The following is a 24,620-nucleotide window of genomic DNA, read 5'->3' as shown; positions in this document are numbered from 1 at the left end:
TAGAACTAATCCTAAGAAATCGGCAATGTGTATTGATATTTATTTGCAAGGATACTAGCTGTAGTGTTATAATAACAAAAAAATGTTAGTAGCAACCTAAATTCCAACCAGTGTTTGGTAAATATGGTTGTACAGTGGAATAGTACATCAACTCTTTAACAACTGTGTTTTTGAAATGTATTTAGAAACAGATTATATAATAACTTATGTGATATCAAATTTATTTAATAAAACACAACATACAGATGGAATAGAAAAAAGCTAGGATGTATATCAAAATATTGTCTCTGGGTTGGGTTGGTAAGATTGTATCTACATTTTTATTTTCCTTTTTAGAAATTTCTCTGTATCATGCTATGAGCAAATTTTGGTTTTATAATCAAGTGAATAATAAATGTTATTTTTTAAAATAAAAATTAGCATTTCCATTAAGAGCATGTGCTTGCTACATTTGGTAACTGAAATAATCAATTTTCTTTCTTCAGCTTTTAAGTATGTGCATATTCTCTTCAGCTGTCTTTTCAAACCTTTAGAAGTTCAAGATGACTCATCGGGAAAGGAGGGTAGAGAATAGAAAGCATACAATTTTTAATTTACTACTGTAAATTAGTAGAAATGGCAGTAATGGAAGAAGAGAAATATCTGAATAAATACAGTTCCTATTGGTGCGTTTGAAAATTGGCAAATATTTTTATTGTTGAGAAAATCATTGATATGGATAGCTTTTTAAAAATTGCTTTTATGATTGGAGGTATTATCTAGTGAGTTATTCACACCTGATTAGCACTATCAAGGTCTCAGTACTTTATAATGTTAGATTAAATACATACTTCCAGCGACTCCAAAAGTAGTTTTTAAATGTAGTTTCTAAATAAGTTTATCACTTAGGGATTAGATTTTATTTATGAGAACCATTTTTTATTCACTTTTTTTCTCCTGTTATCATAAGGTAATTTTATCAGCTGTAGAATTTCTGGTCTGTGTTATGAAATGATTAAGACTAACTAACCTAGAAACACCATTTAAAGAATTGATGACCAGTAAACATTTAAATTAACAATTATGTAGAAGCAGTTTTCAATATACCAGGCTTCGGTATACACTTATAATTTGTAATACTAAAAATACCAAATTAGTTCAATAAAAAGCCTAAAGGACCTATCTAAATGTATGTGAAATAAACAAAATGTATCTTTTTGAGATTATAGTTTACCTCTTTCTCCAGAGAAAGATGACCTGGCAGAAGATCAGATATCTCAACTAATACTAATTGATGTATTTTTATCTTAATTTAATTTACCAGTTTTGGATCTTAAATAAATAAGAGTAACTGGCCAAATAAGACCTTGAGAATTTAATTCTATTCTCCCGCTGTCTACTACCATAACCATATCTGATTTGTTCTCACAAAGGTTAAGATCTTATACTTTTAAAGGACTAGTCCAAATCATAAAATAGAAGTTGCATTCAATCACAGTTGCCTTCAAGGGCTAGGGGAGCATTGTCAATGAGAGAAGTGCTCTCTACTGGCGACTATGGTGAACTTAGTTGCATTCAGTTGAGAAAATGTCTTCAAATCTCTCAAGCCAACTCACTCTTAAGTATAAGAACAATAATTTGCAAATTAATTTTAGAATTAAATATTCTAAATTCTAAAACAAAAGCAATTTTTTAAAATATATTTTTATTGATAAAAGCAATTTTAGAAAATCCTTTCAAAATTTTACTGCAAAGCACAACAAAGTATAATTCTTGATATGTTTCTGCATAGACATAAGAAAAACATCAAGATTTCAGAATTATGATGTACTGGACGATAATAAGGTTACAAACATAATGAACGTAGTTAAAGAGAGTAAGAGCACAATGGAATAATTGAAAAGAAATAATTAATTTCAGAAAACACAATTATACACTAAACTACCAGAGAAAATTCTAGAAAACAGATGAATATACAATGATGCAGTCCATTAGTTGTCAATAGATGATGTCATATATTATGTAACTTCTAGAAAACTCTACTGTTCACTTGTGAGAATGAAATTAAAAATAACAAATCAGCCCTGACTGGTTTGGCTCAGTGGATAGAGCATCGGCCTGGGGACTCAAGGGTTCCGGGTTCGATTCCAGTCAAGGGCATGTACCTTGGTTGTGGGCACATCCCCAGTGCAAGAGGTATGCAAGAGGCAGCTGATCGATGTTTCTCTCCCATCGATGTTTCTAGCTCTCTATCCCTCTCCCTTCCTCTCTGTAAAGAATTAATAAAAATATATTTTTACAAAAAATAAAAATAAAAAAGTAAAAAATCATATCTTAATAGCAGGAAATATTTTATTTAGACATCCATTGAATTAGTTTAGAGGAGAAGTAGTTTATGTCTTATGTATCATTTATTATGGCTAAATAAGCCAGGTTTGATTGTATTACTCTATGTTTCTTTACATATTATATTTTATCTTATATTCATATTATTAATACCTTTGCAACATTCTGTGATATTTCTATTATATAGAATCAAAAGCAGCACCCTGCAAAATACTTAACACATATGTAAAGCTAAAAACACATGGCTAATGTTAGTTTGGCTTTTATAGTAAGAGCCTATTCATATTTCCTAAGGTGTTTCTATTTGTTTTTCTAAAATTTAGAATATTAGAAATAGTTTTTAATTGCTTATGTAGTCAGCTTGTGTAGTAAGAGCTTTTCTTAATTTAAAAATATATCCTAAAGCATAATAGGCTGAGATAGTGACCTTGAATCTTTCTGACAGTATCACTCAGTGATGCAAATTGCAACAGCACTCGTAAATCAGAGCATCTTTCCTCAAATACCAAGTGAGAACAGTGTTGGCATGACCCCATTTGCCAATTGGAGTTTTGGTTTCAGTTGCATTTCTTATCGCACCCCTACCACCTGACATTTGGAATATTAGTTATACTTTGGAGTACGTTGTTGGCATTTCTCCATTGTTGATTGCGTTGTGTTTCTTTTAAGTCCTTAGAAAAGTTTAATTATTTGGTTTTAAAATTTTTTCTGTTCTCTCTTTCCAAAGGGATTTTGCTGTGGGAATCTGTAACAAAATCAGTGAAATGATTCAAGGTATGTGTGTCTTATTTACTATTATGAAGTGACTTAATGGGATTTATTAGTATATTAAAAATAGCTGCTAACATTTATTAAATACTTGTTATGTGCTAATCACTTACTAATTTATTAATTCACATAATACTTATTAAGTATCTTCTAAATGCCAGAACTTTTCTAGGTGCTTAGGATAACATAGTGAATAAAACAAAGCCCATGCCCTCACATAAACCTGCATTCTAGTGGTGGAAGGAGGAGGGGTGGCAACAGACAACTAAAAATATGACATATTTAGTGCTACCGAGAGAAGTAATGTGGATAGTAAATCCCTAGGGTAGATGGTAAGGTGGAACTTTTCTATTTTATATATGTAGCTCATGGAAGGCCTCTGATGAAGTGATATTTGAGTGAGAAATGCAGATAATGATTTGGGGGATGGCAGTGCCATTAGAAGCTCTGGGGTTCTCTCGTCTCTCGTCACTGTACTGATGTCCCTCCACTGTCTTCAGTTACAACTAAAATGCAAATTCCTTTTTATAGTCTACAATGGCCAAGATTTCTAATGTCATCTTCCATGCTATGGTTCATGTGTACTAACCCCATTTAAAAGGGAGTTCAGGCTACAGCATTGGACAACTTTAGAGAACACCACATCCTTTGATTTTTACCACATTCTTTTGAATTGTGCAGCTTGGCAGATGTTGGTAGTTAATGCTGTTTTACAGAAAAGGAAATAAAGTCACCTAAGTGAAGGCCAAGATACAGTGGTTGAGTTTTGTCCTGTTCCCCTTTATTCCTTTGTCTTTTCTCTCGCCATCCTAAAAGGACTTTCCTACAGAAAAGGCTATCTTTTTTTTTTTTTTTAATATATATTTTATTGATTTTTTACAGAGAGGAAGAGAGAGGGATAGAGAGTTACAGAAACATCGATGAGAGAGAATCATCGATCAGCTGCCTCTTGCACCACCCCTACTGGGGATGTGCCTGCAACCAAGGTACATGCCCTTGACCAGAATCGAACCCGAGATCTTTCAGTCCGCAGGCCGACACTCTCTCCACTGAGCCAAACTGGTCCCGGCAGAAAGGGCTATCTTTAAGAAGGAAGCATCACTTATTTATTGAGCAGAGTTTTATTGAATTCTGCTGTATCTGACAAGATCTCAGCAAGAAACAGATGTTACACTTAAAATAATACAAGGAGTGTTTAATGGAGGAACCATTTACAAACATATGGGCAGGGTAAACTGTCTGTGGTAATGCAGTCCTCACCCCTTTAGGATGCAGGGGAGGGAATGGTTACCAGAAACCTGGAGTCATGTCACGAGGGCCACTCTGAAAAACTGATCGTCAGTGAACATGACGTTGCCCTGCAGAAAGGGAATCAGGGAATAAATACTCCAACTTCATTCTTCTCCCTCCCATCTCCTGGGGTTCTGTGCTTTGGCCAAACCCAAATAGAGACCAAATAGCATGGGAGTTTGTTGATGTGAACTACTGTTGAAAGTTGAAATGCTATCATATGTTGACATTTATTTTACAATGGGAAAGTGAATGATTTGCAGAGTATAAATTAGATTCTTACATATATACAGCACCACTGACAATTTTTGCTCTCTATCACCACAAAGCAATACTATTGAAAAAAATATTGTTTGTTTGTTTGTTTGTTTAGCTCTATTGTTGACAGAAAAAAGATACATTGGAGTTCATCTTCATAGAGTTCAGCTGTGTATGCAGTAAAGAAAGGCATTGCTACACAAAGTTCAGAGAACTTCACAACCATTCCTGCAGTCTATTAGTGTTGAAAGACACCATTTTTAAAATTATAAAAATCATAAAATTTTTAGCCATTGAGTTTGTGTGTGTGTATATATATAGATGCTTTTCAGTATGCTATGAGAAGAAATAGGCAGCAAAATGACTGTTTTCCACTGTGCCTTTTAAAGGCATTTTCTATTGGATATTGTTTATAGTCACTGAAACATTAATGTTAAGATAAATATTTTTGGACAAAACTATTGCATTGATGGATTATCTCTCACAATTATCTTTAATGTTATAAACATAATATTAGTATCCTATTTGTTTTTAAATGAATATTGTGCCAATTGATTCAGACCTTTTAAATGTGAGCTATTATCAAGGATGATGGTCAGAAAGCTTAAGAATGCTTTTCGCATCTAGGCTTAGCCACACCAGTCGACCTGAAGCTGAAGTTGATCCCAATCCTGCAGCACATGCACCATGATGCCATCCTGGCCTCCAGCGCTCGTCAGCTTCTGCAGCAGCTGGTCACCTCCTATCCTTCCACCAAAATGGTGATCGTTTCTCTGCACACTTTTACTCTGCTGGCAGCTTCGTCTCTGGTGGATACTCCTAAGCAGGTGATCTCAGTTTTCTTTCAACTGTCTTGTCTTCACTAAATTTGCATATTTAAATATAGGATAAAAAATAAGTAACCCATAAATTTTAGTATTAAGATTCTCTTTAATAAAGATCTGTTTAATTACCTTTTGCTCATTTATATTCACAATTCTAATTTTGGGGATCTCTCGAGGAAATGAGGTAGAGGTGAGTAGATGGCAGAGCATGGGGCATAAAGAAAAGAAAAGTTTGAGTGTGAAAGGCCAGGTGCTTTGCTGGAACTGTACAAGTTAAAGGATAGTATCATTTTATACACAGTCAGAAAGAGACCTACACATGGGCATATAGCTGGTAAATGACAGAGCTGCAATTTGAAATGAGTCCTGTCTCAAGTCTAAATGTTTTGCTAAACTCCATTGCATCCAAAAAAGATAGTTTATGTGACAGTACTGTTAACTGAGTGACTTTCTTTTATAGATCCAGCTTCTCTTACAGTATTTGAAGAATGACCCCAGGAAAGCAGTAAAGAGACTTGCTATTCAAGATCTGAAATTACTTGCCAATAAAACACCACACACGTGGAGTAGGGAAAACATTCAGGTATGTTTGAACATTAATAATAACTTTAAACATTAATAATTTATATAGGAAAATAATATACTATTATATATTTTAATATTTATTAGGGCTTTTTTTTTTTTTTTTTTTTTTTTTTTGGCCTCTCAGTATACTTTGTCAGAATTTTTCTGGATCTTTAGAAGCAGGATTATCCACCTCCCCTCCCCAGTTTTGCCAGTTTTTTTATTTGGGTCATATTACATTTATTGTTTAACTTTTCTGAAGTTTTATTTTTAACTTTCTCCCTACTCTTTAAGTTTTACTCACTTTCTGGAACTTTGTGAGAGAATGGCTATTAGTTCAGTTTAATAGGCAGTTAGTTACGTGACTATTTATATCATGTGCAGTCTTGTCAGAGTTCTGATAGTAAATATACAGAATGAGGCTGAGTGTATGTTTATAGCTCACTAACATTGTAAGAAAAACTAGCATATGGTTTTTGGTAACACTTCAGACCACCTGAGTCCAGAGCAGAGGAGAGGAAATGTCCTAAAATGGGAGGAGGATAGAGAGCTCACTCACTTATAAACTAGATGGGATGTCACACTCTGCTATTTTAAAAAATACATACATCTATGAACTGCTATTCATAACTCTTAGGTAAACAAAATATGGTGGACTGAACAGTACACATGATGACTTTCTGAGAAATAGTCTTTATTTTTTAGAACAGGTATGGATTTACAGAAAAATGGAGACAATACTACAGAGGATTTCTACACACCCCATAGCCACTTCCCTGTTATTGCTATTTTATATTAAAGTGGTACATTTGTTAGAATTTACCAATATTGATACATTATTATTATTAACCAAGCTTCATACTTAATTCAGGTTTAATTTTTACCTTTGTCCTTTTTCTGTTCCATGATCCCACCCAAGATAATGCATTATATTTAGTTAACATGCCTCCTTAGGCTCCTCTTGGTTGTGGCAGTTTGACATAAGTTTTTTATAATGGAAAAAAAGACATTCATACACAATTTTTCTAAAAGCTAGACAATTTAAAATGAGTAGACAGTTTTAAAGTATATTGAAACTAGCATCTTGTGTTTTGTGTTCCTTTTCTTCTGCGTTTCAGGCCCTCTGTGAATGTGCCCTCCAGACTCCTTATGACAGCTTGAAACTGGGGATGTTGTCTGTCCTGTCCACACTCTCAGGGACCATTGCAGTCAAGCACTATTTCAGCATAGCTTCAGGTAAGGAGAAATATCACAGATGGTGTGCTAATCCCTGTATTCACATTGGTGTTTCAGGTGGTTTCCTTTATCCAGCTTTAGCATCTGGAAAGGTTTTGGTCTCCTGCTTTGTTATATGGTAGTAATTTATTTGACAATTATTTCTTAACTACTGCTCCTGGTAATAAAATCTTGCATCCTTGATCTTAACTCAAGGATATTATATTCCTATATTTGTTCTTTTTTGAATTATATGTGGGAGCAACGATATTTTTGAGGATGCTTAAAATAGCTGGTTTGCTTTTGTATGTCTGTGACTCAAAGTGCCCTTTGAAGTTAAGAACATTTCAAAGGCCAAGTGATGGTGAATTTTAAAAGCAAATGTCATGCTACCTTTTAGGTGTATGTTATCACTCTGGAAAATGATTAAAATAAAACTCTACCCCAGTTCAGTAATGCTTTCCTGGGTTGCCTAATTCAAGATGAATTAACTCCACAATACCTTTATTAATGTCCAGTGAGGAGTTTAATTACCTAACTGACTTCAGGCTAAAGTGTTTTCGTTGTTTTGTTTTAATGCTAATGTTGTGGAATCTTTATTGCTTCCTTTTGTAGTCAATTAATCAAAGAACTATAATGTACATTGTTCCTTTTTATTTTTTCATTGCATATGGACTTACGTAGTAAGGAAAATTCCCTGACACATAAGTTCCAGTAGGACTCTGAAAAGACCTGATATTCTATAGCCAAGCCTTCCTGCCACTAGGGTGCACACTTGTGCCCTGGACTTGCCTAGTCATTTACATACCAAGGAGTAGTGATGTGGATGAATACATTCTGGTTTCCAGGGCACACTGTAGCAGTGGTTGTTTGCTATGTCTTGTACCTTGGGCAGCAGGGTAAGCTGTGACATTAAAATGTCATTAACAGTGGCATTATCTTCACTGGAACTAATTCCATGGATAGTTTGGGCTGTGATTTCACCTTTTCCCCCAAGCTTAGTTTTCTAGTCTATCCAGTAATTTTGTGAGGTGCTCTGTATCAGTTACCTTTTGCTACAGAACAGATCACCTCAAAATAGTGGCCTAAAGCCATGACCATTTCATTTGCTCTATTTGCTCTGCTTCTGCAAGTCAGTAATTTTGACTAGTGTCAGCTGGGCGGTTCTGCTGGTCTCACGTTAGCTCACGCATATGATTACAGTCACTTGGAGCCTTGATCAGACTAGATGGTCTACAATGGCCTCACTCACCAGCTAGAGGTTAAGTGGCTTTTAGCTGAGGCACCTTGGTTCTCTCTACCTTGTGACTCTCAGCAGACTTGCCTGGGCTATCTCATGTTCTCAGGGTGATAGCAGCAGCCAAAAGAAGGCAAAACACCAACACACAAGCACTTTTTAGACTTTTGCTTACACATATTTTTTAATATCTCATTGGACAAAGCAAGTCACATGGCCAAGCCCAGATAGGTGGAGAAATAAACACCTCTTGATGTGAGGAATTGGAGTTATATTGCAATGGTGCACACCTACAGGGCTAGGCGGGATTGTCAGTCTCTTAATCAACAATCTGCACAAGTCAAACAATCTCAATTTCTTAGCTTGCAGTTATTTAATATTTCTGATTGACATTGCACTTTAAAAGAACTGTAAACAGAATACTAATTGCATCGTATCATTTGTAAGAGCCTTTCCATACAAGGTCTCATTGCTTCTGTAGTGAGGCACATGCATAGGAGTGTGTATGTTTTGAAACTGGGGTTTAAAATGTTTTGATAGTTCAATGGCACATACTTAGGAAGTGCTTAAGCCTAGGCTTGAGCCTAGGAATTCTGAATTAGTATTCTTTTTTATAATAGTAAACTGATCTGATGCAAGATGACTTTCTTTTTCTTTATTTTTTAATGCCAAAAACATTTTGTAAGCATTGTGTCAGGTTATAATAATCAAACACTTTTCATGCTAGATGTTTTGTCTTTTTATTGAATTTTATTAAATTGCAGGTTATAAGTGTGATTAAACAAAAGACTTAAATAACTAAACTAGGTAATGTTCACGTGAAGTAAAAGTCTGTACTGCTTTTCTCTGCTTGTTCAGGAAATGTGGGTTCTTCCCCCAGATCCTCTGATTTAGTCAAATTAGCCCAAGAGTGCTGTTACCATAACAACAGAGGCATTGCAGCTCATGGAGTCAGAGTCCTCACTAATATAACCGTCTCTTGTCAAGAAAAAGGTAAGCTTGGGCAGATTTCTATCTGTGTTTGGTTTTTATAATCCCTTATTATTTTTAGCCAGTGTGCTTAGATCTACTAGTTGTCTCCTTCTGAAGGATTCTTAGAGCAAGTTTTCTCAAAACTACTTAATCCTTCAAAATATTTTTTAAAATATGAGGACCTTGGGATTGGGATTGTGGAATTGAAAGGTTCTGTGGACTGTTTCCTATTTTGTTCCACTGTTTACCTTTACACATACGGTGCTGTGGCTAGGGACTGCTGACTGACTACCCTTGGTATAAAGCAATTTGTTCAGCTGTACAAAAGCCTGGAAAATTTAGGAAAAAATATCTTAAGTTATCAAGAAGCTTAATTAACAAATAGTTTCATCTAGAGGCAAGTGAATTAACAGAGCAATGTGAATTAAATTTTCAAGGACTTTATTTCTAGGTATCTAGAGCATTAAACTGATTTGTATATTTAAGAAAGGCATGCATAGAAAATAATGCATATATTTTATTGTATTCCTAATATCTTTTGACCAAAAGGCTTGGAGAAGTTCAGGCTGATGTTCAGAAACAGGAAATGCATTTTGGACATTCCACCTGTTTCAGTGTTTTCTGATCTTTAGTAAGGATCATATGCTTAGTGCCTTCACTGCTTGTTCCTGGTACTGATTTTTTTTATTTATAATACTAGCCTTTACACGTTTTGCCAAGCCCTACACTAACTCAGGAGACATTTCTCTAAGTTATTTATTGATTCTGATTTGAATATTTAAACCGTTTTTACTTTTGGCATAGTAATGAGTATTTTCCAACATGTAATGTAGAAAACTGCTATATGTTCTTAATGCTGACATATATTAACCTAAATATAGTTAGCTAATATATTCAGAACTTTTTAGAACCTCCAGAGAAACTTTAGCTCTAAGGTAGTAAGAATTGCTGAAAAACTGTTATTACATTAAACATATAAGGGATTTGTTCTTTATGGTCCAACTTAAAACATTAATATGATTATGTTTTATGTGGGTCCTCATTATTTTCTAAAAGTGTCTCAGTGCCCTGGCTGGGTGCTCAATGGTTAGAACACCCGCCTACAGGTTGCAGGTTTGATTCCCATTCAAGAACATGTACATCAGATGCAGAAAAATAATAAATAAGTGGTTCAGCTTTCATTGGGAGCTGAAAGTTATAACATTCTAGGTGAAAATGTATCTATATAATTTATATCTGATTAGAAAGATTAATACATTCTATATGGTTTGCTTTTTCTAGTATTTTCCTCAGCTAATCTGGTGATAGTATTTTAGTTACTATGCTTTATTTAAACCTTTGAAGCTTTAGCTCTTAATTTAATGTGTATGTTTTTATAATCTTCTCTAAAGTAGTAAAAATACAGAAGTCTGAAAATAGCTTTTACTTTTCAGAAATGTTGCCAAATTACTTTTTCAGGAAGGTTAGCTTTGCTTATTGAGGTATTTCCTGTATTTTAGATTCCTTAATGTTTTGTGTGTGTGTGTGTATGTGTGTGTGTGTGTATGTATATGTGTTTGTGTATTTAATTTTTTCTACTTGACTACTATAAAACTTAGTGTTTTTCCTCTAGACCTATTAGCACTGGAGCAAGATGCTGTTTTTGGCCTGGAATCCCTTCTGGTACTTTGTAGTCAAGATGACAGTCCAGGTGCTCAAGCCACTTTAAAGGTGAAAACATCACTTATTTTAATATAATGCTATTTTCATTGCCTAAGCTAGGAATTGACAATCTCTCTATAGAAGGTCAGATGGTAAATATATTTTGCAGATTATATACTATACACTCATTGTTCCAACTACTCATTTCTACCTTTGTAGAACAAAGAGCCATGGACATTATGTACAAAAGAGGGGTGTGTGTTATTTACAAAAAAAAACAGACCAGGAGTTGGCCCAAGGACAATAGTTAATCAATTTTTAACCTTTTTCATCTCATGACACATACAAACTAATTACTAAAATTCTGCAGCATACCAAAGAATATAATTTTTGCCAATCTGAAACAAAAAAGGTATAATATTGATTCATTCATACTGTACAGCTATTTTTCTGTTGGGTGTTATCATTTTATTTTATTTGACAATCTAAGGGAAAAGAGGTCAGTGTTCCTGACTAAATATTGCATATTTTAAAAATTCCACACCATACTGGTTGAAAATCTAAGTTTGGGGTGGGTAATACCGAGGAATCTATTTTTAGCAGCATAGGAAGATGATGGCATTGATAAATTTACAAACCACATTTTAGAGGCATTTCTTATAAGTAATGAAAGTACAGACAGTTTGGCATATATTTTGCCTCTTCAACATTGTTTTTTATGATTTCCTAGTAGTATTAGATTGCAATGAGTGATTAGTGTGCAGTCCTGACGTGTTATTTGGTATTAAACATGGTGCATTTTGCATATCCTAATACGGGATCCATTATGTCATGTGATTCTTATGAAGAAAAATGTTATGCCTACCAAAAAACACACACAACTTTTCCTTGATTTTTTCCCAGTACTTCATACAAAGTTCTTTTCTTTACAGCTTAATACCTTCACAGTGTAAGTGGTCTGTTTTGTTTCCAATGTGCAGATTGCTTTGAAGTGTATGGTGAAGTTGGCCAAGGGCAGACCCCATCTCAGCCAGTCCGTAGTTGAGACCCTGTTGACTCAGTTGCACAGTGCCCAGGACGCCGCCCGGATCCTGATGTGCCATTGCCTGGCCGCCATTGCCATGCAGCTGCCCGTGCTGGGCGACGGGATGCTGGGCGACCTCATGGAGCTCTACAAGGTCATCGGACGGTCAGCCACAGACAAGCAGCAGGAACTTCTGGTACAGACAGTGTCACTTTTTTTTTTTTTTTTTTTTTTTTAATATATTTTATTGATTGTTTACAGAGAGGAAGAGAGAGGGACAGAGAGTTAGAAACATCAGTGAGGGAGAATCATCATCGATCAGCTGCCTCTTGCACACCCACTACTGGGGATGTGCCCGCAACCAAGGTACATGCCCTTGACCGAAATCGAACCTGGGACCTTTCAGTCCACAGGCTGACGCTCTATCCACTGAGCCAAACCGGTTTTGGCCAGAGTCACTTTTTGATGGTGAATAAGATCTAGTCTAGTGTAGTTAGCTTTACTGTTGGACTTTGCTTACAAAGCAAAATAAACAACAGGTGTAAAGTAATTATCTAAGACCGAGGGAATGCTGAAGTCAAAATAGAATTGGAACCATGAGCTTTTCATTATTTCTCCTTTTGATTTAGAAAAGTCCTATTTAGTTCATATCTAAAACTTCTTTCTTTCTACGCCCTGTCGAGTCAGCTTAGTGTAGCCAAAGCCTTCAATTTGATGCATTTGTTCTATTACAAAGGACAAAATGATAATGGATTTTTCTTCTTTATACAAAGCAAATAATGAACTATACCCTGTTTTGCACTTCCAAAAATACAAGTTAAAGACCTGATGATAACAGCTACCAGAGATTAGCACACATTCCTCTTTTCCAACCCAGGATTTCTGAAGCTGTTTAGGATCCAATTTAGGTTTAAGTTTAAACCTGGGGTTGGGAAAGGTGTGTGCTTGTTAAAAAACAGAAGCCATGGAAGTGATCATATTATTTAGCTGAAAGTTCTACCAGGCTGAGTGTAGGCTACATGCTAAATAGGCATAAATTAGACGTAAGCCTTAAGTTGGCCACTCCATATTGTTTCTGGTCATCTGAATTTAGGGATTGGGAAAAGCTTAATGAAATTGCTTACTCAAGCCTCATTTATATGTCATCCTCCAGGTCAGCAGTCACCAACCTTTCAGACCTCACAGACAACCAGTGGTCGGCAAATCGTGGCTCGCAAACCACATGCGGCTCTTTGGCCTCTGGAGTGTTCTAACGCCATTTCTTCAAAATAGACTAGCCCAGCGTTGGTGGTATAGTGGTGAGCATAGCTGCCTTCCAAAATAGACTAGCCCAGGCTGAAAACCGACTTCTGCACATGGGCCACGAAGTTTCAATCACATACGTGCATGCCCGCATGTGCGTTCTGTGAAAGAGCCACACTGAAGGGGTCAAAGAGCTGCATGTGGCTTGCGAGCTGCGGTTTGCTGACCACTGCCTTAAACCAACAGTTGCCAACCTTTGGGACCTCACAGACCACTGGTTGGCGACTGCTGCTCCAAGGCATATTCTGTAATAGATTACCCCTTTCATTATTTGCTATCAGGAAAGGGTTACTGCAGAAAGGGTTAACTCTAGAAGGAAGCATCACTCATTTATTGAGCAGATTTTTATTGAATTCTGCTGTATCTAACAAGATCTCAGCAAGAAACAGATGTTACACTTAAAATAATACAAGGAGTGTTTAATGGAGGAACCATTTACAAACATATGGGCAGGGTAAACTGTCTGTGGTAATGCAGTCCTCACGCCTTTAGGATGCAGGGGAGGGAGTGGTTACCAGAAACCTGGAGTCATGTCACTAGGGCCGCTTTGAAAAATTGATCTTCAGTGAACACGACGTGGCCCTGCAGAAAGGGAACCAGGGAATAAATAGTCCAACTTCATTCTTCTCCCTCCCATCTACAGATCCAAGTGGCACTGGTCTTGGGAATGACATCATTCAGTCACCACAATAATATATGGTTTATATCAGCTTTGGAATACTAAGAAGCAGTTGGCCAAGTTTATTTTTTATTGAAGCAGCATTTTCAACCAATGTTCTTTATCCCTTTTTTGTTAGTATTACTTTAAAGCCATTATGAAACATACTATTCCAAAAATATAAAGAATTACATGTTGAAAACCCTTGCATCCATCCCTGGCTTAAGAAAAATTTTTTACCAGTACAGTTGATTTGTACTTCCCTTTACATCTGCCTTCTAGAGGTAACCACTATCGTGAATTTGGTGTTTTTCATTCCTATGTATTTATTATATATTCACTACCTTAGTATATATACAAAGTAGCATGCACTATTATTTTCCATATTTTTAATTTTATATAAATGCTACCCTACTGCATGTATCTTTTGTATTTTTCCTATTTTGTTTAAATCATCTATATTGAAAGTGTATCTCTAGTTTACTCATTTCACTGCTGCATAGCATTTCATTGTGATTTTATAATTTATCCATATTTATGGGAATTATAAACAATTGAACAATGGAATAAATTGCTCTATAACTTCAAAGTGAAAAATTAGTAAATGTCAAAGGAGAACAAGTGTTTTCTTATTTGATGGACTGTCATTAGTTTTCCTTCCTTTTGGGTAAAGCTATCTGTGACATTGAGTAGAATTACATGATTTTTCTAATTGTCTATCTTCTTGCTCAATGTCAGGTGAGTCTGGCCACTGTGATTTTTGTTGCCAGTCAGAAAGCACTATCTGCTGAAATAAAGGCAGTCATTAAGCAGCAGCTTGAAAGCGTCTCCAATGGATGGACTGTGTACCGAATTGCCAGACAGGCATCCAGAATGGTATGTGTGATCCATATCTGTTATGGGAAAGTCCCACGTGAATTCCAAAAATCTGAGCTCTTTCTGGCTGCAGGTTGTTAGTACCACTTTCATTTCGCCTGATGCTTTCATAACCACAGTCACCTCCCACCCACCATGTCTGTCCTCCTTTGTTAATACACCATTGTTTATTTCCTTTCTCTCTCCAAACTTATCATTCTTGTGTAGAAACAGGAAAGTTTTAGTATGCTGTTCTCTTCTCAACCATATGCAAAGCCCAACAATTTTCATTAATTTTGTTTGATAGGAAAGAAATACAGAGCTTTGGATAGTATAGAAACCTGTTATTGTTAAGTCCAGAAAGCAAAGTTGGAAAAGCATTATTCTAGGTCAGTGTTTCCCAAAGTGTGGTCCGCGTACCCCCAGGGGTACGGGAAGAGTTTGGTGGGGGTACGCGTTGCACCGGAGTTTGGTGGGGATATGCACTGCACCGTGCTTAGCTGCGCCTAATTCTACGTTCTCATGAGTACGAGGGGTACTCAGCGTTATGAAAATTATAGAAGGGGTACACATATGTCAAAAATTTGGGAAACACTGTTAGGTAATTGAAGCACATGTTCTCATTGTTTCTCAAATGGGAGGAGGACTGACAGGATGGGATTTTTTATTATACCCAACTGCCCCAAGCATCCAAGCACTGCAGGACTCTGAACATCCCTGGGCCTCAGCAGGTAAATGACATTCACATCCCCCCAACAACCACCCTTCCCCCCAGTCATTTCCAGAAGCAAGCGCAGTACTCTTCTTGATAGTCCCGTAGTAGAGCTTACTGGAGTTTTCCCCTATCCCTACTGAGTAGCTCATACCAAAAGACACATTTTCCATTTATACTTGGCATATTTTGAACTAAAATTCTAGACTCAGGTTGTAGTTAATTCCTTTATTTTCTCTTTGGAACTGTCTTAGTAAAGAACTGTAAGCACTAGGTTATATAAAAGCAACTCAGCATATGTTGTCTGAGAAAATACTGAAACTCAAAGAATTATATAATACAAGGAATTATTGTTACAGCTTATCTAAGATTTCGCTTTGTCTTTTAGCTGCTAATTAAATTATAAGAACTTCATTATGTGCCATGATTTTTTTAATTTATTTTTTTAGGGTAACCATGACATGGCCAGAGAGCTCTATCAGAGTTTGCTGACTCAGGTTGCTTCAGAACACTTCTACTTCTGGCTAAACAGTTTGAAGGAGTTCTCACATGCAGAACAGTGTCTCACTGGGTTGCAAGAGGAGAATTATAGTTCAGCACTTTCTTGCATTGCTGAGTCTTTAAAATTCTACCACAAAGGGATTGCATCCTTAACAGTAAGTCCTCTTAATTCTCCTTTGGTGATGATGACATGTGTAAGAATGGCCTCCCTTTTCTTTTTATTATCCTGTTTTAACTACCCTGAAGCATCTGACACTATATATATATATATATTTTTTTATTAGTCGTTTAATGACTTGTATGTGTATTTAATGAGGCTTGGCAGTAATTAAGGACTGAATATATATATATATATATATATATATATATATATATATGAATGTAATATTAAAGTAATAAATAGGACATGGAAGTAAATCCTTAACCCCTCATCTACTTTTTAATATTCATAGATAGATGGGTTTCTCATTTTGTTTTTATCAAGTACCATGAACCATATATGAAGAAGATTGCTGAATCCATTCAGAAGGGATAAGTGGAGATATGATCCTTCTTTTCCAGAATCCTATTAATAACACCCCAGCCTGAGTCACTATCACTATCAACATAAATCCCCCTTCCATCTCAGACCTCAAAGCTACTCACTAAGAAACTAGAGTTTCTGGCTTTATGGATAAAGAAGAAATTATTAAGGATGCTGGCGAGTGTTCCCCCCACCCTCCATCTATGATTCCCTCCCATTCCAAATGAAGTTAGCCAGTTAAATTTTTTTCATTGTTTGGCTAAGAAAGTGAAGGGGGTACAGACATTTAACATATCTTATGTTTCCTTTAAATCAGTTATATTCTTAAGTAAGAACCTGTTTTCCTAACTGAGCATTTTCTGTGTTAATGCAAGAACTTTTCCCCTTTAAGAGTAAAGAGTTTATATAATCAACATTAAACATTTTTAAAACATTGTCAATCGATTTTTAAAATTGTATATATTTCGATGGGGCCATAAAACCTTTGGTAACAGTTTATATACATTTATCACATAATCTAAAATATTTGTACTGGTGGCACATCCTAAAAGAAATGCTTTAAAGTAGAACATAGAATAAATAGATGGCACAAAAGAGACAGAATATTTAGACTACTGTGGGAGCATATCTTTTGAAGTACAATTTTTCTGCTTAGGATTCGTTTCTATTTTAAAACAGGGCTCCTCTCCATGTTAAAAAGTAGCATTGAATGCTAAGCTTTTTTCCCCTCTTGATTATCCTAGGAAAAGATTGTTGTTGCCTATATCAGGCTAATAAATGCCTCAAAAAATCAGAAGTTACAATTATTGGTTCTGATCAATAGAATTATTTCATTTTCTAGTTTATGTGGAGCAGAGAATTGTTAATCATTCAGTACAGTAAATGCTAAGAACTATAAAACAGGCTCACAAAGGTTGATAGACTTAATATTATGAAAACCTCTATTGAATTTTTAATAGTCTTTTAATGATTTGTGTGGTATGTGTATTTAATGAGGCTTGTCAGTAATTAACAAAATACTCGGTTGACAGACAGAAGGCCCTTTTCTTAGTTTTTACTCTGCCATTAACAAATTGTGACCTAAGCAGGTTTTTGAACCTCAGATCTTTTCTTTTTGAAATGGAGTTCTTTTCTCTCATTATTACTATTTAAAACATTTTAAATATATTTTTATTGGTTTTAGAGTGTAAGGGAGAGGGAGAGAGATAGAAACACCAATGATTTTTAGAGAAAATCATTGTTCATCTGCTTTCGGCACACTCTCTACGGGGGATCAAGCCTGAAACCCGGGCATGTGCCCTTGACCAGAATCGAACCCAGGACCCTTCATTTGCAGGCTGATGCTCTATCCATTGAGCCAAACTGGTTAGGGTGAACTGGAGTTTTGTTTTGTTTTTAAAAAAATATATTTTATTGATTTTTAACAGAGAGAAAGGGAGAGAGATAGAGAGCTAGAAACATCGATGAGAGAGAAACATCGACCAGCTGCCTCTTGCACACCCCCTATTGGGGATGTGCCCGCAACCAACGTACATGCCCTTGACCGGAATTGAACCTGGAACCTTTCAGTCCGCAGACCGACGCTCTACCACTGAGTCAAACCAGCTTCGGCTGAACTGGAGTTTTATTCAACAAATTATAAGCACTTGCTCTGTATTAAAAAGATTTATTTGTATTCTATTCATTTGGCAAGTATGGATCGGACACTAGCTGTCTGTCATTGTTACTGAGAGGACATGAACGCTGGCTGCCCTTTATTCTCCCGGACACAGGAGTGGTCTCACCTGAGATGGTACAGCTATGAGGATTGTGCTTTTTACCTGCTTCAACCAAACTAAACAGGAGAAGTTCAGAATTCTCTGCTTATGGGGATCTGATAGCAATGTTGGGTGTCTTAATTTCCCAAAACAGTGATTAATGACTTACCTTGCTTTTTAGGAATAAAAATTGTAAAAAGTATTTGTATTTATTTTCTGTGGTATGTAACACGTTACCACAGAGTTAGTGGCCTAAAGCAGCACCTGTTTAGTGTTTCAGTTTCCATGAGTTAGAAGTCTAGGTATGGCTTAACTCATGTCACAAAGTTCCAACCAAGGTGTCAGCCAGGGCCAGGCTTACTGAGGCTCACAGAGGCTTAGGGTTCCCTCCTAAACTCGTGTGGTTGTTGGTAGAGTTTATTTCCTCACAGCTCTAGAACCTGTGGAAGCTTTGAGGCCAACAGGAGAATTGCTCACCTGCAAGGCCCTTTTCATGGGCTCATCAGATTGGGAGAAATCCATCCAGAATGATATCCCTTTTCACTGATATGAAATTACTTCATCAGGGACCTAAATTACATCCTCAAAATCCATTCATTACCTTTGCCATATTTCATTAGTAAGAATCGAGTTACAGGTTCCACCCTCACTCCGAGAGGGGAGATGACCCATGGTGTGGAGATCAGGGTACCAGGGGGTGTGACTCAAGAACCATTTTAGTATTCTGCCTGCAATGGTGGAATTTTAATTTATTTTAATTTTTCATCTTTATTAAGAATTGAATATATATATTTTTCTACATATTTTTATGTAGGGTATATATTTAAAAAAATACAACAGATATCCCAGTTTAGGAAATAGGGCATTATCATTGCCTTTAAAACTTGTTTGTGTACTGCACCATTTTGCTGCCATATTTATTTTGTTGTAAAAATATCTTTCTTTTTTTTTTTACCCCTCAGGCTGCCAGTACACCACTGAATCCTTTAAGTTTTCAGTGTGAATTTGTAAAACTCCGGATTGACCTTCTGCAAGCCTTCTCTCAACTTATCTGTACTTGTAATAGTCTAAAGACAAGCCCCCCTCCTGCAATCGCCACAACAATCGCTATGACGTTGGGAAATGAACTGCAGAGGTGTGGTCGCATCTCTAATCAGGCAGGTGTCAACCTATTTTCAGTGTAGTTTTTGTTTACATTAAAAGTTTTTTGAGATTAGTTGTAAGATGAAAAATCCTGAAATTTACAAATCAATGGCTGACTCATGATCATTCAACATCAAGTGCTTATTAACTCATCTGTCTTGCCAAAAATAAGCTGATATCTTATTAAAATGGCAAAGTGATTAGTGATGTCTCACTTAATGCTATATATTGTATTTATATAAAGATAAAGGACATTTTAAAGAAACTTTGGGGTGTTAGTAACTATTAATTATTTTAGTGGAACTTAAAAGAAGCTAAAATGCAAATTTTTTTGTTTCCATACATCGTATATAAATTACCATAATCTTGTGCACATTTGTATTTTTATTTTCCTTCTGTTAATTTTATTTAACAAGGTTCATAAAAATGAATGGAATGAAAATGAAAAGCAGTTGAAGTATTTTTTACATATTTTTGTTTGACAGTTTTGATTTTTGTGTTTATACAATAATGATAGGATGTCTATTATAATTAATATTTTTCCTTCTTTGTAGATGAAACAATCTATGGAAGAATTCCGAAGCCTTGCTTCCCGATATGGGGATCTTTATCAGGCATCTTTTGATGCTGATTCGGCAACTTTGAGGAATGTAGAGCTGTATCCTAAACTTGCCCCGATATATCTTGTTCTTTTGAAGTATTCTTTTAAACAAAGACTTCACATGTGCTTGACTAATATATTAGATAAGCCTATATATTTATTACAATTAATAATTTCTACTTTGCAATCTAATATAAGCAATATAATGTTACTTTTTTTCTTAAACCAGGCTTTTTAAATAAGTGGTGACTCAATGGTGGTCTTTCTCCACCTCTAGGAAAACAGGTTGCAAATTTAACACAGATTGAATCACAGAGTCTGTTGCTTGGTGCCCCCCTTTGAAGTATCCTTCCTCATACAGAATTTGGAAATCACTATTTCAGACACCATATATTCCTTTAAAAAAAAAAATAGTGCCCCAGACTATTTGAATCGCTAACATATGGTTATCTTCACTAAAAATACGATCCTCACCTTGACTTAGTTAATATTCAAATAATATAAAGTCTGTAGTAGACTTCTTTCTTTTTAGGTATAACCTTAACATTAATCCAGACAGCAGCAGAGCTGTTTGCTGATGTCTCACGCAATAGAAGCTCTGATTTTAGATCCAGAATCTGCAAGGTATTTCTAATAATAGTTTACATTAAATAATGCTTTCAAATATGTTATCTAACCTAATTATCACAACAGTGTTTTAGCAAAGGTATTGTAGGGGGGGAAAATAGAGGAATAATTTATCCAGCATTTGTCTAAGGTCACATTGCTAGTGATGAGACCTGGATTTTCTGACTGTTGTTTATTTACCTCCTGCCTCCTGTTTTCTCAACATTGAGTTGGAAAATTAACTGGGGAAAAATTCATTGAATTTGAACATTTTCTTCTTGCATATTGTAACTGAACTTTGGTATGAAAAATTAAGTTAGCCCCAGCTGGTTTGGCTTAGTGAATAAAGCGTCAGCCTACGGACTGAAGTGTCCCAGGTTAGATTCTGCTCAAGGGCACATGCTCAAGTTGTGGGCTTGGTCTCCAGTGGGGGGCATGCAGGAGGCAGTTGATCAATGATTTGCTCTCATCATTGATGTTTCTATCTCTCTCCCTTTTCCTTTCTCTCTGAAATCAATAAAATATATATATATATGTTGTTTTTAAATTAAGTTAATAATATAATTAAACTTGTACTTGCAATTTTTTTCTTTGAATTTCCCAAACAAAAAAGTATTCCTGTTTTTGTTTTGTTAGAAGTTTTTCTTCCCTCCCCCATTAACTAATTAACTTTTCAAAATCCTATATAATAAAAAGCCTAATATGCTAAGTATCTGACCATTCGTTAGGCTGTTTGAACAGTTGCTATGATGCGCACTGACCATCATGGGGCAGATGCTCCAGTAGGTTAGCTTGCAGCTGGGGTCCCGTTGATCAATATTGGGCAAGACGGGCCAGACACGCCCTGGAGTCCTCTGATATAACCTCCCTGGCCGGCCAACCTCCCGCAGTCCCTCCCTGGTCAGCCTGTGTGATCACCCCAAACGGAACTGGCAAGACTGGCTGGATACTCCCTGGATGAATCCGTGCACTGGGCCAGTTTTGGCCCGCTCCCTGCAGGCCAGGCTGAAGGACTCCACCAGTCTCTAATATTATTATAAAAGAATGACCATTGGTTTTTCCTACGATAGTATTCTATTTTGGAATATGAATTTTTAACTATAATTTTCAATCTAGTAATGTCTGTTAATCCAAGATCAACTTCCTCCACAAAGAGAATATAATTAACAATGCATTTTTGTGTGTCGTTTTGTTTTGTTACTCTTCACCCAAGGACATTTTTTCCCATTGATTTTTAGAGAGAGTGGAAGGGAAAGAGAAATATCCATTGGTTGCCTCTCACAGGGAATCAAACCTGTAACTCTTCAATGTAAGGGCTGACACTCTAATCACTTAATACATCAACCACTTCAGGACTTAATAATGCATTTTAAATTTCTGTACCCTAAAGCAGTAGTCAGCAACAGGTGGCAATCACTGCCCTAAAGTGCTGACTCACATTTCTTTACAGGGCAATATCAAGTTTCCTGTCTTCTCTTTTAAAGTATTACATACTCTCCGACTACTCTACTTGGCAGAGTTCTCCCCACTCATCTGATCCATTTTAATATTTTGGTGACATGCTAACTTTTACTTTTTTTTTTTTTTTTCTAATTTTCCTTACCTTATCTATGTTTATTTTCCCTAGTTTGAAATGTTTGACTTGCTTTTTAAAAATAATTTTATTTATTTATATATTTATTTTTAAAACAAACTTCTCCCCTTTAAAATTTGAAGATGTCTTTAAACTTCCATAATTTTCAGTTTTTGCCAGTTAATTGATACTTCCTGCTCACACCATTTCTCATTGTGTAGCACTCATTTAACTGCTTACAACACATGTCATTGTACTGTTGGTCGACATAATAGAAATTAGTGATTTTCTTGCTTAACTTTTAACAGAGAGATAGGCACATTGTCAGCGATGAAGAGAGTTATCTAACCAGCCTGAACATGCTGCTCTCTAACCCTCTCCCCTTCCTATCACTTTTTTTTTCCCACTCTTCTTCATCACCTTTCATCCCTCAAACCCATTCCCCTAATCTTTGTCCTTCGTAATAATGAAAAATTGGAAAAGAAAGCGTGTACCCTGAGGGAGAGTTCTTTGGGTTTTATTTGCAATAGTATGCAATTGCAAGGAGTATATTCCTTCTAAAACTTCTCTTCTTGGTAGTATATATTTTGTGCCTTCCAAGTAAAGAGGAACCTATTGCTGAAAAGAACCTCAAGAGAGTGAGGCATGATATTAATATTTCACTGAATTTTTCACAGAAATCTGTGTATTTCTTTCACAGCCTAGAAGGGTTGGAGAGGTGAGGGGTGATTCTGTTTCATTCAACTTTGTATCTCTAGCAGCTAACATAATACCTATGCCAGTGTATCAGTAAGTGTGGGATACGATGAGGACATGTTTATAGTCATGACTGTTATTATCTACCTCATAATTGCTTTTCAGGATTACCAGGAAAAAATATTTTGAAATGCTTGTGCATTACGTTTTTCTTTTCTAGCTTCTTGTTCAGTCATGTTTCCTTTACACTTAACCTTTATTTCTACTGCCTAGAAAATAAGGGAATGGCTAGAGGGATAAGGTTTTATACTATCTAACAACCAAAGTGATTGAGTGAAGTCGGATCTTGGTTTGAATGCTAGCTTGCCACTTACAGGTTAAATGAGACTGAAGGCAAATTACTTAACTTCTTCAAGCCTCAGTTTCCTCATCTATAAAATGGAAATAACCGTGGGTACTTCATTATTTTAAAGATTATGTAAGAATGTGCTTGATGCATTGAGACATTAAAATGTTACTGTTGTGGCTCATTAACCGATATTTATTTTAACTTCAGTTCCCAGGAATATGGATCCGTAGGAGCAGCCCATGCTGATAGTGAATATGAGAGAAGAATGATGTCTGTATATAATCACGTCTTGGAGGAGGTGGAGTCACTCAATCGGAAATATACCCCTGTTTCTTATATGGCAAGTGGCATTTGTTTACTGAGTTTTTATTATGTGCGAGTGGTTTTTACTCATCCCTGGCACTTACTGTGTCACTTCAACCTCTCTGTGCCTGTTTCCTTTGTGCCTGTTTTGTAGCCGGGTTAGTACAGTACATGTCTCATAGCATTGTTATGAGGATGAAATGAGATGATTCATGAAAGCATGTGGCATTTCTGTAGCTGCTACAGAGTCACATTAACCTGTTAAATCTACTCTACCAGAATGCAGATAAAACTTGTTTTTTTTTAACAAGTTAACTGAAGTTGCAGTTGTTTTCAACCCTGGCTATTACATTAGAATCACTTGGGAAGTATTTTTTAAAAAATGCATCAATATTCAGGCCCCACCCCAGAGCAGTCAACTCTGTATCTGTGCAGTCCAGGCCTGGGCATTAGCATTTTTAGAAGCTCCCAGGTGATTCTGTCATGCCACCAGGGTTGAGGACCACTGGCCACTTGAGCCAGAAAGAACTGGGCATATTACCTGACTGGCACTAAATTAGTTCCTGCGAGGTGGTGCCATTGGTACTTTTTAGTGTACTTGTCCACCTTCCCTCTGCTGACTCTCTGCTGCCTTTGGCACTGTTGAGCACTCGCTCTTTATTGAATCTTGTCCCCTGACTTCCCAGCCACAGGACAGATGGAGACACTCTCACCCAAGTTCTCTCCTCCATGTCTGGCCAGTCTCCAGGGTCTAGTTGGCTCAGGCTCCTGTAACAGAATGCACTAGACTTGGTGGCTTAAACAACATTTATTTCTCACAGTTTTGGAAGCTGGAGAGTCTAGGATCACTTTTTTTAACAAGTTAACTGGTAAGGGCCCTTTTGCCATCTTGCAAATTGGCTCTTTCTTACTGTGTCCTCGCG

The 24,620-nt window shown here is 36.2% G+C and overlaps 1 protein-coding gene across 1 annotated transcript in view; it reads left to right on the top strand.

Annotated features, from left to right (window-relative positions):
* Positions 1-24,620, top strand: part of INTS7 (integrator complex subunit 7) — a 40,907-nt gene that overhangs the window by 6,126 nt on the left and 10,161 nt on the right. Inside the window, exons 5-17 of the mRNA XM_036442601.1 lie at positions 3,053-3,099; positions 5,269-5,468; positions 5,926-6,048; positions 7,148-7,265; positions 9,340-9,474; positions 11,066-11,163; positions 12,075-12,314; positions 14,817-14,954; positions 16,095-16,301; positions 19,389-19,583; positions 20,124-20,227; positions 20,726-20,794; positions 23,602-23,734. Of these exons, the coding sequence (XP_036298494.1) occupies positions 3,053-3,099; positions 5,269-5,468; positions 5,926-6,048; positions 7,148-7,265; positions 9,340-9,474; positions 11,066-11,163; positions 12,075-12,314; positions 14,817-14,954; positions 16,095-16,301; positions 19,389-19,583; positions 20,124-20,227; positions 20,726-20,794; positions 23,602-23,734 (1,807 nt within the window). The remainder of the gene's footprint in view (positions 1-3,052; positions 3,100-5,268; positions 5,469-5,925; positions 6,049-7,147; positions 7,266-9,339; positions 9,475-11,065; positions 11,164-12,074; positions 12,315-14,816; positions 14,955-16,094; positions 16,302-19,388; positions 19,584-20,123; positions 20,228-20,725; positions 20,795-23,601; positions 23,735-24,620) is intronic.

This window comes from Pipistrellus kuhlii, unplaced genomic scaffold, assembly GCF_014108245.1.
Source record: "Pipistrellus kuhlii isolate mPipKuh1 unplaced genomic scaffold, mPipKuh1.p scaffold_m20_p_18, whole genome shotgun sequence".
NCBI lineage: Eukaryota > Metazoa > Chordata > Mammalia > Chiroptera > Vespertilionidae > Pipistrellus > Pipistrellus kuhlii.
The sequence above is the reverse complement of the archived record's forward strand: the minus strand, read 5'-3'. Positions and strand labels throughout refer to the sequence as shown.